This window comes from Mugil cephalus, chromosome 4 (genome assembly GCF_022458985.1).
Source record: "Mugil cephalus isolate CIBA_MC_2020 chromosome 4, CIBA_Mcephalus_1.1, whole genome shotgun sequence".
Classification (NCBI taxonomy): domain Eukaryota; kingdom Metazoa; phylum Chordata; class Actinopteri; order Mugiliformes; family Mugilidae; genus Mugil; species Mugil cephalus.
In genome coordinates, this window is record NC_061773.1 from 12954732 (window position 1) to 12970894 (window position 16163).

Below are 16163 nucleotides of genomic sequence, written 5' to 3' on the forward strand. Positions count from 1 at the left end.
TGTGTGTGTGTGTGTGTGTGTGTGTGTAAAAAATGGTAAGTAAACAATAGTAAGTAAACAAAATAGTACAAAATAAATAAAAAAGCAATATACTCTACATGACTGGCATCAGAACTGTGTGCGTTGTTAAACGTGGGACTGGAGCTCAGTCAGAAAAGTTCCATAGTGTTGGCAGCAAAGTGAGATTTCAACACAGGCGGGGGAAGTTTTGGAGCCGCTATGGAGATGGCACAGTCAGACCTGAGAGTAATACTAAGAGGTACTTGACCAATGACTAATGCAAGCTACGCAATTATGATTCATATCATACAGTCTAGTGTGTGTGTGTGTGTGTGTATCACCAGTGCTCCACCACTGAACGAGTGAGTGCAGAGCAAGAAAAATGTTTTACTGCTGTCGTTTGCGCTCCACCCAACTTTAATGCAGTTCATCTTTTTCAGCACCAGATGTCACTGACTTAAAGTGAAGTGTTGTTCTGTACATGGACTGAGAGGAATACAACGGGGTCAGAAAAACAATTGAGCATCAGACAAGTGTTTTATTTGTTTGCCTGTTTTTTTTTTTTGGTTTGTTTGTTTGTTTGTTTTTTGTTTTATTTAAGTTATGATGAGTAGATTATTAGTTGTCTGTTGTTGTTTTAAAGATGTTCTCAAACGATTACTGCTGAGCCTTTTCACAAATGAATGTTTTGGCCTTTCAGTGTTGGGAAAGTTTGTTATCAGGCAGGAAATCTCTTGCGGTGGTGCGTGTTCTTAATGCAGAGAAATGTGTGAGGAGGGAGAAAATAGCATTATCTGCTTTCTGCCTCACACTCTTGGTATGTCTGAAAAGAAGAAAGCCAGGTGAACTATGCAGGCATGGGCCGATATTAACATTCTGGTGACCTCTTTCCCCCTATTTATCAGGCATGAGGAGAAGCAGATGCATTTTTGTAGGTTACCAGTTGAGAAGGGAGGTGTCTTTAATCATTCACTTAGACGGTGTGTTAAGAGAGATAAGGAGAGCAGGATGTACGCGTGAGGTGTTGCTTGGCGAACCAGCCTGAGTTACCCGCTAATGATATTTTTCTCCTTAAAAGGGAACAAGGTGGAGCGCACACAGGTTTTTACAGGTCACATTTTATCGACTTTACATCACTTTGGTTGTGTTGGCGCAGGTTTTCCACTCCCGGACCAGTTGATTTACTCTACCTTCCAGTGATCTGGTCTGGCTCACTAAAAATATCCCGGCCTCGTCTCACAGCTTCGAAAACACTAAGAAACACAGATACGGAGCCGCTGAACTTTCCTAGCTCGTTGTTGCCCAGTTTCCATGTAATGCCTCAATTGGTCTCTCAGGCAACTCTGGGCGTATAATAGAGACGGCTACTGTCAACAGACGTTTGTGATGTTGAATGGTTGGTGAGTTCCTTGGAGTTCCTTGTGTGAGGCAATGAGACACGGCCCCTGGCTGAAGAAAGTTGTGGAAAATTTCCATGACAATAACACAAACCAAAGAAAGTGACTCAGACACTTAATTGTGGTGTAAGCAGCTGAAACAGCACAGACCAAAATCCTTAAAATATCTATCTGGTTTATTTGTTTGATGAAGGCGATAAATGTATCATCTTCTTTACGTATGCCACACACAGGCCACACTGGGTGTTGGCAAAAATGTAATAGTAGGAAACAAGTAATTATATATGATAGGATTCCCCTTTCAGACCCCTTTTTGGAATACCCCGTCCTCGTTTTTCCAGACACACCCACGTTTCCACTTTCTTTTGCCAACTGCAGCACTTGTAGGTTTTTCTAGGGGTTGGACCACTGAGCTGCTCCACAAGTGGGCAGACTGTGAGCTTGCGTCATTAGCTTATTACAGGATCTTTAATAAAGAGAAAGTCCACGCATTCGTGTTTTATCTACTTTGTTTGTCACTAGTATGACCTTTTACTGACGTATATGGAGTTCTTGATTCCGAGTTACAAAGACAAGCTGACTGAGACGTGGTAACACAGCAGCCGCTTATAAAGTGAAACTTCCTTTTGACTTTTCAAAATAAGATAATCCCTCCCGAAACAGTTCTACTTCATCTGGAATATGGGTTGAGAGGAGGAGCCCCTGTGGGTGAGGATTGTTGATCAGTTTGGGATGTAGGGGATTTAGAGGGCAGGTCGACATCTTGTGATGATTTTCATGTTTTGTGAGTTGCCTGTACTGCCATTAAGGAGTGTTTTTGCTGTGGGCTGTGGTGCCCGGTCTGATGTAAGTGGGTGGGACATGTCTAAACAACATCCACATTCAAAGATTTGAGGATTCAAGGATTTTTATGTCTTTCGCAACCATACAGAAGCATGAACCAGAGCGAAATTATGCCCTCAGGTCCCAGATGGTTACCCATAGTAACTATAATATATAGATAATAAGTAACTATAATACTAGTAACACTAGTTGGGATAGCTAGGATACTAGTTAACAGGTAATGATAAGTAAAATAAGATAAATAAAACAGAAATATAAATAATACGGCAACAAATCAGCATGAATTTTTCGAGTTTGTGCGGGGTAATCAATGTGCAAAACAACTGAGTTGTGCAAATCACACAGATCCACTGGAATAAGTGGCAGGTCCAAAAGTTTCCCAGCAGAACATTGCATTTTCATCAGTTCACTTCTCCTGTCAGCGGTCATATTGTTGTGGCTGACCAGTGTAGGCGTGACATCCAAATGAAAGAAAATAATCAGAAAACGAGAAAACATTTAAAATATGGTGCCAAACATATCAAATACTCATGTGGGTTTATGTTACAGTGAATATAAAGAACATAAATTCACAATAAATGACCGCTTATAAATGAGCAGTCTGATCAGAGGTGACCATTACAAAAGAGGAACGAAAAACATGCTTGCGCAGTGCCACATTGGTATTTATTTATTTATTTATTTGTTTGGTTCTGTTATCAAATATTCATCCTGTGTGTCGTTTGGGGCGGTCTACCTCTTTTAGCGTGGAAAGACTATTTCCTCACTTCCTATCTGGCCGCGAATAAAAACCACTTGACGCACGGGGCAGACTCAGTAGGTGTGTCTGCAGCGAGCGGACGGTCAGTGTGTGTTGTCAGTGTGTTGTTGTCAGTGGGAACAGTGGCTTCGCGGCTGTTTTACCTGTAAGCGGCAGAAGTTGGACTAAAGCACTCAGGGGCCGGATCGGGATGTGTTGTCTCCTCCTGCAGTTCGGCATGGGACTCTTAGTGAACACCCGTGGACAGCGAAGCCTCGGATCCCTGCTGTTGGTTTACCTCTTTGTCGCGAAGGCAGCAGGTCAGTATCGCATCAGCCTCCAGAGTCTGGTTAACGAGATAATATTTATCATCTCATCAACTTATTGCTAGAGCGTTCATGTGACTTGGTAACATGAGCAATATGTCTCCAGCAATATGTGTCAGGCTACACCTTTTTTTTTCTTCTTTTTTTTTTTAACACAACATTATATATTTTTTGCTGGATAAACTATTGAGACAAAACTTAAACTCCAAAGGGCGCAGAAATATGGCAGCAGTCAGAGATGATTCCATAAACTATGCAAAAGTGGATGACCACAAACTCTGCCTTCTCTCTTCTGAACTTTGAAGCTCTGTGATCTATGATCGGTGCCTCTTTTCAAACCTTTATAAAGGTGTAAAGTTAACAGCTGCACCCTCTAAATCTTGTTTGTTTAGGACATTTAACTGGCGCCTTGATAACTTTTTCGACATCCATTGACGTTTACTACAGTAATACCACAAGTGAAGCACATAAGGGGAGTGTTCTTCACTGATTTATAGCTTTTAAAAAGACGATGCTAGTGTTTGCCACGTTTTATAAAGGTTTTGTAAAGGTTACAATAGCTTGTGATTGCAAATGCAAAACATGGCCATTTTTTCTCTTGCACCGTGTCATCCATAAATGATAAATGGTGCCTTTAATGTCCTCACTTTCATCTGGTATCACCTTAGAAGCTCTCAAGGTAGCTGGTTTTTAATTCATCTTGATTCTAGATTTTGAAATATTAAGATATTGTCGTAGACGTTGACTTTTTTTTTGTTGTTGTTTGTTTGTTTGTTTCCTCCAGCCGACTGTCTTAAACCTGACGGAAGTGACCAGACTGTCCTGTCAGACGAGGCACTTCTATTGAATGATTTTCCCGAGGGTACTATCGTCACTATAGAATGTGCCAATGGATATGTCGTAGATAGTGGTAATGGAGCTATGACCTGCACGAATGACGAATGGACTAAACCCGACCTCGTCTGCAGAAGTGAGTCATGTACAATTTAGCAAACCCAGCCTCCTCCTGCTGATATCCAAACAGCAGTAGGATTAATTTGGCATTTCTGGAGCACAGGGGTTTCTTGTGATGACAACCTCTTTCGTTTGTTTTGTTTTCTATTACAGGGATGGACTGTGGTGTGCCCCCACCTCAGCCACATATGAGTTTTGATACTACCGGGGGAACCCTGTTTGGTGATACGATAGAAGTTCTTTGTGACATAGGGTGAGTATAAATCAAACAATTGTGATAATGAATGACTTTTAAATGGCAAAAAGAAAGCTTCACCATGAAGCCAAAGACATTAGGAGCTGTCAGATGTTCACATCCACTAAAACTAATTCTTCCTGCTATCCTGCCAACAGCTGTCTACCAGACACTTCTACTGTTTGATAGCTAAAGCCTGCACATTGGGAGGCAGTGGTTTATGGAATATATCTATAGAGAAAAAAAAATTGTAGAGTGAATTCATAGAGTTAATGCTAGAGGGTGTCACTTCATACTTTCACTGATTACAAATCTGCTTTTGACAACTTTGAGATGGATGTTGAAAGATGCTTCTTGCTTAAACTCTGAAATGACCATAGCAAATGACCGAACCGTATGAATTCCTCCTTACATAAACAGCTCAGCTTGATCGGATTTTTGTCTTTCCACAGCTACGAGATTAGCGGATCGAGCTACAAACAGTGCTATGCTACAGGGTGGAGTGGAAGATCCTATTGTGAGAGTAAATATCTCTCCAATTCTTCTTCTGTGTGTCAGAGCCAGATATAATAGCTATATTCCTTCAGCCAAGGCTCCAGACAATATCTGTTTGTCTTTCCTTGCAAGAGTTAGGGCCATTTTACAAGGCTATATTACCAGTTTTTCAGAATGCCTAAAAGGCCGTATTTCTTCTGACTTCTCAGTTATACTTTGTGAAACACCTGCTCCAGTGGCCAATGGTAAAATCTTGAGGAACACTCAAGAACATGTAACATATGGAGAAATCATACAGTACACCTGCGATGATGGATTTACCCTCGTCGGGAACGCCAACATCACGTGCACCGAAAATTGGGAATACAGTTCTCAGCCTCCTGAATGCAGAGGTAAGCATGTTGCATCCATGTGTTTCACTTGTTATTTCCCAAGCTGTGCCGAGGACACGAAGTCTTAATTGCGAAATTAGTAGTTTAAGAACAAAAGCATTCATTCAAGGATTAACCAGCACTGTGAATGACCCAACATACCACACAATACTGAAGTACTACCACTGTATCACTCCCATGATTGTATCAAGGTTTCTCAAGTGCTTTTTCATAACACGATGAAGATAAAGAATGTCTGGAATGTAAAAGCTCTATTATGATTTTAAAGAGTTTCCATGTTTGAAATAAATGGCCCAAAGCATGTGAAAACCGCAAATGTGGTCCAGCGACTTTCCAAGCATTTATGGCTATAAAACATCTTTTTAAAAAAAACAAACAAAAACAAAAGAGTTTTACTTCAAAACCAGCACTGTGGTGCTCACATTGTAGTTATTGCCATGGTGCCAGCAGTGAACACACAGCTGCTAGGTTTAGACACTATCACTTAGCCTGTCTATATACTCAGGTTTCTCTAATTATATCTCTGCTCACTGCAAATGGTTTGTTTCGTCACCGCCACCCTCGTACTGTCTTTAACAGCTTAACCCTGAATGTACTACAGGGTGACTTTTTCTTTAAGAGTTGGTTTCTCGCCAGAAATGTCCTTCACTAACACACCACCGGGTACATTTGAACATTCCTCGGTATTTCAGTGGGTGGAAAATAAATAGCTGATTCTCCTCATTTTAGTTACTGCTTTTGGCGTAATGTGAAGCAAATTAAGAAGCATGCGCCCTGTGCATGACTTTCATTTCATGGCACAGCACACTCTGCATGTAAATCAAATCTACTGCATATGCATGCTCCACCGCCAGTTTCATGAAAGGCCGATGTATTATGCTAACTGAGCGGCATTCTTATTCATAGAGGTAACAACGACACATGGGGTCGCAACAACAAAAATGGTATCAACTCCTATGACTCCTATGTCTCTGTCAAAAGGTAATAGAAATAAGAACTCATTAACATATTTTAAAGAAGAGTTTGGCAATGTGGCAATAGTATTGTGACAGCAATGATTATGTTCCACGTTACAGGGTCTTCCACTCCTCCAGATTCATCTGCCACGTCGACGCCTCTCATGATCCGATCTATCACATCCAGAGCAACAGCAACTTCTTTTGTACAAGGTACAGAAAAGTGTGGCAGCATGTATTTACACACAGCATGGACATGTTTCAGGCATCTTCGAAACTGCTTTTCACACTGATTAGTCTCTTTTATCCTGTCGAGACCGGGTGAAAGTCATTCTGATCATTTTGTCCAAAAGGTGGCAAAGGCGTTATGGCAACAAAGGACAAAGCTACTACAGCAAGTGTAACATCTACGACTACGCCTTCATGGCAAGGTATGCAAGGTCCAGCCAAACTGGATTTGTTTTTTGTTATTTTGCCGTGATTTGCTTTGTCGCTGTAGTAGAAGAAGAAAAAGTCTTTTCTCTTCTTTCAGTGGCGTTAATATTATAGATGGGACAGATTTGGCAGTTGATCCTAAATTCTCAGCTGGTTCGGCTGGAGCTCACTTGTGCTCAGCTCATTGAATTGGATTGAATTATTTAGTGGCCATTAAAACATTTAGCAACTAATAAATGTAACTTCCCATCACTCTTGGTCCTGCATTTTGGGGAATAATCTTTTATGCTTTCTGGCTGATGCTCTGACAACTAAAATTAAATTTTCTCCAATAGGTTGTACCAGAATACTTTATTCCTTGTCTTAGAGCCACAGCCAAAATTAAATTGAACATAAAATTGCATGTAAAAATGTAGAGGCTTCTTGTTCTCTCGCTTTTGCGCCGCTAGTTGGATTTTGTTCCTGCCTGACTATGCCAGCAAGCACTTTTCTCCTCTTCCCAGTCTTTAAGCTAAGCTAGTGGCATGAATCTTTGCTTTTGACCCTCCACCAGAAAGTAAATTGCACAACATGTCTTAACTGTCCCTGTCCCTTTTAACACACTAAATCAAAGTATGTCTTGTCATTAGTTTTTAATTTGAAAATGAATAGTGCGTATTTCAATTTTGAATCAAAGTTGCAATTAATAGTAATGTGAGGGTGTGGCATACGTACATCAACACATACCATAAATATGTACGTATTGTCTCCAAATAAATAAATATCTTTTATGTAGTGATAACCTTTCAGATTCAGCCTGTCAGTTTTCCTGTCCATGGTCATTTGGGTATAGGTTGGAATTGTTGACAAACTAATAATACTCTGTTACACTTGCAGACAATATTGAGGTTTCGGACAACAGAATTGGTGGTGAGTCACTGAGTCTTGAGAACATATGAACATGTGCTTTTAACGATATTCTAACTTTGCCTGTGTTTTTTTCAGGCCACACACTTGTAATAATCAGCGTGATGAGCGTTGTAGTAGGTAATATGCGCTCTTTGGAGTTCATGCTTTAACTAAATTCTGTGGTTAAATAGAAATTGCGATAAAATAATGCTTTGGTTTCTATTGCCTTTACAGTCTCCTGTATATTTGTGATGCTTTTACACCGGTTTCTTCTGAAAAGAAAAGGGTGAGATTTCTTATTTTGCTCTTGGCCTCTGGATGCATGGCTCGTGTACCTGATTTGTGTGCTTTTAAAAACTCTGCTGTCGTTTCTCTTTGCACATTCTGCTCTTCTGTGTTTCTCTTCATGTTTAACAACATGAGCTTAATCCGGGCCGGTGATGTGAAACGCCACAGCGGTTTCATTTCATCCTCTGCCTTTTTAATTTTTGGTAACTGTGAGGACTTTTGTATTTTTCCGGACTTCTTAGAAATGACGGAAGTCAACAGGAAATCCAGGCGTATCTTTTACGTCAACACAAAACTAACAGGTTGCAAGGAAGTTTATGTTGTGGAAACAGGCAGACAAATAAGTTTTTTTAATCTTTCTATTCTATTCTATTCTATTCTATTCTATTCTATTCTATTCTATTCTATTCTATTCTATTCTATTCTATTCTATAAATTCTATTCTTGTGACCTCAGTCTGATGAAAGCCAAATGCAGTCTTTCACAGTCAGAAAAGTAACTTGCTCTTCATCCTCAACAAAACAGTTCTGTTCGGCCTGAGAAACTTTCCTTAAAGAGCCAATCTCGAAGATCTACACTGTCTATTGAGGAACATCTGTCACCTAAGTGATGTGACACACTTAGCCTTTTGCCCACTGCGGAAATGATCTTGCATTACCGGCTTTATAAGCTTGAGGTAATCCAGAGGAAATTTACAAATTCCTTTGTTAGTGAAGCAGAGAAGGTCATTCTTAGTGGAAAAAATATACTCGTTTTTCATCTCACCTGTGTATGAAATGCTGGGCTGTGTTTTGTTTTGTTTTTTGTTTTTTGGGGTTTTTTCCTGAAAATTACAATAACCACACAACCATATAAAGACAGATGACCAACAACAAACAAAGAGAGGTAAAAGACAGAGTAAAAAATGGTGCCTAGGTTGACAGTTAGCGCCCCGTGAGGACACACACCAGTCATGCCTAAGTCTTAATATAATTGGAACTGGTGTGAAAGTTAAACTTCACGTCTTAGCATTGGTAAACTCACTAAAAAGAACAAAAACGTTTTTTTTTTTTGTTTTGTTTTTTTTTTGTTTTTTGTAGCAGACTGTAAAGATTAATTTCTGCTGTAAAATGAGGCATTTTAACATGGAGGTCTGTGGAGATGGGCTTACTTTTGGAGCCAGCTGCTCCAAGTGGTCATTTGAGGAACTGCAGTTTCTGGCAGCTGCAAAGTCACTCTTGCATCGCACAGGTGACAGTGTTTGGATCTGTTGGAGGTGAGGTTTAAAAACGAACCTTCATTTACTTCTTACCAACGAATAGAACCAAAATGGAGATCTTCGAGATTGAACGTGATTAACTGTAAAAACATAATGCAGCTTTACATAATCAATCAAGGCAAAATTAAAGCTCCCTTCAAAACATTGCAGTGACTAACTCTTAACATCCTGGAATACTAATTAAGAATGCAGTGAAGCACACATTTGGCGAACTAATCATATCTTAACATAAAAATAACATAACTCAATAATTCTGACATAAATTCCTTATTTGATGGCACTATAGCTCATATGACACCAGAGAAGACCTGAAGTTACCCGGAGTTATTACAGTTCCAAAATATTTAAATCCCACATCTGACTCAGGTATATATCAATTTCTTACAATAAAACCTTCAACGCATTACAAAAACATGTTTATGCAATGTGTAATTTGCTTCCTGTGAAAATGCTGTTTTTTATTATCATAGTGAAGCCAAAAAAAAAGCATGTGGCGCCATTTTCTTTTTCTGTTTTGCCCCGCTGTTGAATCACAGCCTAAACTATTTTCTTTCTTGTCAACACCAGCTCTGCTAATGGAACAGCGCCTATCTTTTAAAGAACATCTGTGACCTCAGAAGAACTTGCCAACAAACTGCAGCAGTGCCTCTCCAAGTCGATGGAGGGGGGGAGGGAAACAAACAAAAAACAGAACCACTTTTAGTGTTGTTGCGCTTCAAATGGCTAATACTCACATTTTGTACCCTACTCAGAACAAAAGCAGTTTTTGTATTTTTTTATTGACATAAAATTGTAAATATTTCACTTTTTTTTATCTCTGTCAATGGATAATTTATATTATAAACTGGAGTAAATACCTTAACCTTGCCTTCTTGTATTTATACATTTATTTATACGTTTCTATTTATACTTTTGTCAAAGTATACGGCTTTTGAGAGATACTAAAGCCATACGTTCACATTATTAGTTATTAATGTGGTGTTTTATTAGGACGGGACTGTGACGAAAATGGTTCAAGGGGCATACAATGCCGTGAATTCCATTTCCAGACTGACATGGTGACTTATAAAGATACAATCAGTTACATTCTTCGCCTCCTGACTTTCTTTTCATCATTGTCTATTGTTCAGGACCTCTTTGAGCTCAGCACAACATGGGAAACCTTTCATGACAAAAGACTCCGGTTATGAAGCATGTGACTACAGAGACTGTGAGGAGAAATTCTTAGGAAAAGTATGAAACTGACCTTGAATATGTTACTGAATAGGCTTAATGAGCCAGTGGAGCAGAAACTTGAGCAAGTTTCTTAATTGGATGTGTGTAGATGGATGATTTTGTTAGTGCAGCCCGTGCTGAAGCCATCTTTATTAGATTTCAGCCAACAGAGACTAACGGAACATTACAGAGATAATTTAATATCCAAGCCCTACTTTTTGCACTTCACTGCATAACATGTATGTAAAAGGGGAAACACCACCAGAAGAAAAAAAAAGCATGCGTGAGTTTTTTTTTCCCCCTGAAATGCCAAAGTCAATGAATGCGTTCAGTGTCGTGTCTGTTGACCCTGGCATGGGTGTGGACCAGGACATAGAAAAAGTCCCACAATAAAAATGTAATGACAGTGATTCATTGTACCCTGCTCTGCTGCTGTACCAAAGGTTTCTCTGCTTTTTGGGGTTCAGCATGCTGTCTATGGGTTGAGCAGAGTTTGGAGTCTGGAGAATGTACTGTTTCCTTTGATATAAAACATCATCTGAATTTATATGGTGCTTTGATTGATTGTGAAATCCACTGGAAGATAAAAACACGGTCATGGAAAGGATATGAATTCATTATTGTAGCTATTCATCTTCGTTCCGAGGACAGGCCATTAATTACCAGAGAGGAAGGGTTAGCAGTTTTTTTTTTCTTCCACCCATCATCCACCCTATGCTCCTTCCACCATCCGCTCTTGGCAAATCACATACTTGAACCAGTTCAAAGAGGCATGATGGGCATGCATGTATTATAAAAACCGAATTGGTTCTGGTTTAAGCAATCAAGCACGTCTTGTTTCCTCCGTTGGTCCAATTCAACGCACTGATACTTTTTTGTGTGCAGATTCATGTCATTTTTTGTGAACTTTGCTCAACGTTCGACTAAAGTTATCGAGAGAAGCAGGTCTACGGATGTTGAATCTAAGCAATTTATCTACTTGTGGTGATTCTGTCATTGTTGATCGCATTTTCGATGACAGTACAGACTTCACCACTATAAATTAGTTGTTTGTGTGTTTGCATTCTGACAAAAGTTTATTATGTTGCATGTATGTACACTGGACCAACAGAACTAATAATGTATCATTCATTTAGCAGATGAAAATGATACTAAGTTGTGTGGTTTGCGATAAAAGTAACTGACCATGTCAATGGAAAAACCGTTCTCAATATTAGCTCAGTACAGAAACACAAACGTGAAGCTCTCTGTGACGATGACAGAAAAATTCAGGTAATGATCTGAGTCAGAGATTAACCTTCATGGGACATTTCAATACTGCCTCTCCTAGAGCCAGGCTGCTCTCATGACTAAAAATGGAGAACGTGCCCAGGTTTGTAGAGGTATCAACGCAATCTTTTTAAGTGCTTACTAACCCTACAGTCATCACTGTGGTTTATCCTTTAATTCACCCAAGACCAGCATCATCCGCCCTCCAGTGTAGCTTCAACAGTCTTTTTGTGAGATATCTACATACAGGAAGTGTCCAAAAAAAACCAAAAAAAAATAAAAAAATAAAGCTGAATGATAGTAGGAAACAAGTTTGGTGTTCCCCCTGTTGTTGTTCCTCTTCTTTCACACTGTTTCCATTTGAGAATTTCAGTACCGCACCCTTTCAGAAACCAAAAACCACAATAAATGCTTAATGTAATTTTGTGTGTGTGTGTGTGTGTGTGTGTGTGTGTCTTCTCACACATTGACACATCACAGCACTGTTTTTCCTGTACTTCCATGAGTCTCTATCCTGTTAATGAAGGACAGGTCACGGCGTTGACATCTCTTTCCATCCTCTTGGCTGGGATTCTGTATTGTTTTATCCATTTATTCAGCACGTCGACAAAGCTTACGAAAACATTCACCCACCTAAATTTAAAGTTTTTAGGTGTGGATTTTGCCATTTCTGACACAAAAAGTTTTGCGTTGTACTGTAAGTCATGCACAGTATAAATAGTACTTAATTTGTTGATATAAATGTCACTAAGGTGGATACATACAGTAGTATATGTACTGTACATTCGTACAGACACATATTATGTTGCATGTATGTAGCACTGGACCAACAGAACTAAACATGAACATCATTCAGTTTAGGCAGATGAAAATGTACTACAGGTTGTGTGGTTGTGCGATAAAAGTAAATGACCAGTCAAACTGGAAAACCGTCCAATAGCTCAGTACAGAAACACAAACGTGAAGCTCTCTGTGACGATGACAGAAAATTCAGGTAATGATCTGAGTCAGGATTAACCTTCATGGGACATTTCAATACTGCCTCTCCTAGAGCCAGGCTGCTCTCATGACTAAAAATGGAGAACGTGCCCAGGTTTGTAGAGGTATCAACGCAATCTTTTTAAGTGCTTACTAACCCTACAGTCATCACTGTGGTTTATCCTTTAATTCACCCAAGACCAGCATCATCCGCCCTCCAGTGTAGCTTCAACAGTCTTTTTGTGAGATATCTACATACAGGAAGTGTCCAAAAAAAACCAAAAAAAAATAAAAAAATAAAGCTGAATGATAGTAGGAAACAAGTTTGGTGTTCCCCCTGTTGTTGTTCCTCTTCTTTCACACTGTTTCCATTTGAGAATTTCAGTACCGCACCCTTTCAGAAACCAAAAACCACAATAAATGCTTAATGTAATTTTGTGTGTGTGTGTGTGTGTGTGTGTGTGTGTGTGTGTGTGTGTGTGTGTGTGTGTGTGTGTGTGTGTGTGTGTGTGTGTCTTCTCACACATTGACACATCACAGCACTGTTTTTCCTGTACTTCCATGAGTCTCTATCCTGTTAATGAAGGACAGGTCACGGCGTTGACATCTCTTTCCATCCTCTTGGCTGGGATTCTGTATTGTTTTATCCATTTATTCAGCACGTCGACAAAGCTTACGAAAACATTCACCCACCTAAATTTAAAGTTTTTAGGTGTGGATTTTGCCATTTCTGACACAAAAAGTTTTGCGTTGTACTGTAAGTCATGCACAGTATAAATAGTACTTAATTTGTTGATATAAATGTCACTAAGGTGGATACATACAGTAGTATATGTACTGTACATTCGTACATACAAAAATCAAACACCAGGAAGTTTTAAATCAAAGTTCACAGCTGGGCTTTTACTGGCTCCCACAACATGAAGTTCTCAAGATCATGATTAGTCTTTATATTGTGTCAGGGCACAAAGAGGAGGAAATGCCCTCATGCATGAGACCCTCCAATTAATCCTGTTCCAAGCATATGGACAGGCGTGGGGGAGGAGGCAGGGGCACTAAACTGGAGGAAGTGATCCTCCTTTATACACGAGGTAAACAAGGAGAGGAGTTACACCACACACAGTCAGACTAATTCATGACATCGTAGAGTAAACACATCTGCCTCGCCTGACTGGAATGAAGGGCATACACAGCTTTGACCGTGACTCACCAGTGGTTTACAGACACCTTTGCTGTGGTTTCGGAAATCCTGAGAATGATAGGGTGCAAAACCTCACGTTGGTGGTGGACTCCAGCCTCCACTTTAAAACTGTTCTCATGACTGGAATGGATGGAGATCTTTAAGCCTAAGACAAACAAGACATAAATGGTTCCCACTACGGACTCGGCACAGAACCAAAAAACAGATGTCCTGTGTAGATACCCAGCCATCTGTATAGAAGTGAGCTTGAACTAAATGTTTATACGCTTTTAAAAGAGCAGCTCTTAACCTTTAACTACCTTTCCTTTAACAACAGGTATTATTAGCTTTTCTTAATCCGACAACTATCAACATTATTTCACTAGAAAAGAACACCAGGGCATGGACGCCAGTGAACTTGTGTTACACAACTAATGGCACTTATGATGTTGACATTTTAGTCAGTAACTCGACTTTGGCGTTCAACGATTCTGGTGAGAATGTCCAAAAACATGTCAGTTTAAAGCTGGCCAATGTTAATGTTAGGATAGTATCATTATTTTTGTTTGAATTTCTTTATTTAAAAATGACAATGTTCATTTCAAACCTTTATGGCTCCATTTGAGACACCGTACAGAATAATAGCTTCAAGCTAATTAACACCTGTTGTCCCTTTTGAAGATGCTAGTATGCTAACTTTGTGGTGACAACCCCAATGAAATACCATAATAATTAATTCCTTTAACAATAATATCAACTGTACAAAATGAAAATGTGATTAAACTGACTCAGTAGCATATTTCTTAAGTTTACTAACATTTGCTAACATTAGCCACCATTGGTCAATGGTGAGCCTACACCAGACCAATGAAGTATAACCCCTACGCTGTTTTCATGTAAGAACATGTAAGCTTGTGGTTGTAACATGGGACTAATCAAGTGGTACCATCAGTAACACTGCTATTAGGCCATGATTGATGGTGGTTGATGAAGCAAACAGTTATGCAAGCTAATAGGCGAGCAACTGAGTGACATAATGAAGAAAAATCAACATTTTCCTCACTCTGTATACAACTAAATTACAATAATTGAATAATTAATGTTGTCTTCAAATGGACTCATGTTTACCATGTTCATGAGAATGGTCTCCATGAATGAACCCCTCTTGTGGTACTCACGATGTTTGGAAGTGGAAATGTTTGATAGGAATTTAGATAAAATCCAAACAGGGTCATAAAAAAAAAAAAGTACAAGCTTTTGTATTTCCTACATCTTGTGACTCAGTTGTTAACAAGCTACTTTGACAGCTTCAATGGTTAGTTTTCGCCATGGTGTTTACAGTTCAAGGGTAATGTTACTATTTGAATGTATTGTTTCTAGCTTCCTAAATTAGCATCCACTGCGATTTCTGAAAACCTTAGCAAGCACGGCATAACTTGAAATCTGTGAATATAGCAAACATAAACCCATTTGAAAGCAGCAATAGGAACGAAAGTCTTTGAGACTGCAGAGCGAGGAATTATTCACTTGTCTTTTGTAAGAAGCTATTTCTTTCAAAATTCCAAGTATTGCTTTCGTAACTTACTTACTTGATGTTTCTATTTATATTCTACTAGGAACGTCACAGCTGCTGTGACTAATGTGTCTTTTTTTCCAGTCTTCCCTTAATATCTGCTGAGGTCAAAGGAAATCTCTGAACTTACATTTCTGCTTCCACAGATGCTCTTGCCACACTAAAGTGAAACAGGCATGGCCGGTCGAGGCTGCACTGGTTGGACTCAAAAATGACAATGAAGTCATTCTTAAGTGAGGCACACCCTATGACTTAAAACTGAATAGACATTTGATTATATTATTGTTTACAGTTGGTATGGAAACACTGTCTGTGTCTATGGCCTTCTCATTTGCTTTGTCAACTTACAGATAAAACAAGGTTCTGCTGGGAGTTGAGATGCTCCTCTTCCAAGGACAACCTGTCAGTGTTTCGTGGCCTTTCAATTTAGCTTTGACTAAGCCATGCAACGTTTATCTTGCCGAGAAGGTCAGCAGGTAGTGGGGAGTCATTAGATAGCTGTGGTAGACGACACTACTTAGCAGCTCACCCTGTTTGGATGCTGTTACTCCCTTTTGAGAGAAAATGTCAAAGGAGGATTTGGGAAGCTGTGAGGAGACCTTTTATTTGCTGGTAGTTTCACAGGGTCAAATGATGTTAAAGGTGATCGCAGATCTGTGTTTTACACACACTGAAGTCAAATATCATAAATACAGGGCGTGACAGCAGGCTGTAAATGAGCGCATAGAATGCGCACAGTGCC

The 16163-nt window shown here is 39.5% G+C and overlaps 1 protein-coding gene across 5 annotated transcripts; it reads left to right on the forward strand.

Annotated features, from left to right (window-relative positions):
- Window positions 1-3043: 3043 nt before the first annotated feature.
- On the forward strand, window positions 3044-10073 carry im:7151449 (complement component receptor 1-like protein). 5 transcript variants are annotated; one of them, XM_047582131.1, is made up of 13 exons: window positions 3044-3299; window positions 4090-4275; window positions 4413-4512; window positions 4947-5017; window positions 5199-5381; window positions 6288-6362; window positions 6458-6550; window positions 6691-6768; window positions 7649-7681; window positions 7757-7798; window positions 7877-7946; window positions 9493-9572; window positions 9774-10073. In XM_047582131.1, exons 1-13 carry the CDS (start codon window positions 3191-3193, stop codon window positions 9815-9817), a joined length of 1164 nt encoding a protein of 387 aa, XP_047438087.1. In that variant the 5' UTR covers window positions 3044-3190; the 3' UTR covers window positions 9818-10073. The 5 variants fall into 5 exon arrangements, with proteins under 5 accessions (XP_047438087.1, XP_047438088.1, XP_047438090.1 ...); XM_047582132.1 differs by having other exon boundaries at window positions 7895-7946; XM_047582134.1 differs by lacking the exon at window positions 9493-9572.
- Window positions 10074-16163: the final 6090 nt, after the last annotated feature.

Excerpts from the sequence above, each read along its gene's own strand:
- im:7151449 (XM_047582131.1), top strand. The coding sequence starts at position 3,191 with ATGTGTTGTCTCCTCCTGCAGTTCGGCATGGGACTCTTAGTGAACACC. Across the intron at positions 6,551-6,690 it reads AGCAACTTCTTTTGTACAAG|GTGGCAAAGGCGTTATGGCA; the intron begins GTACAGAAAAGT and ends TTTGTCCAAAAG. Across the intron at positions 7,799-7,876 it reads CGTGATGAGCGTTGTAGTAG|TTTCTATTGCCTTTACAGTC; the intron begins GTAATATGCGCT and ends ATAATGCTTTGG.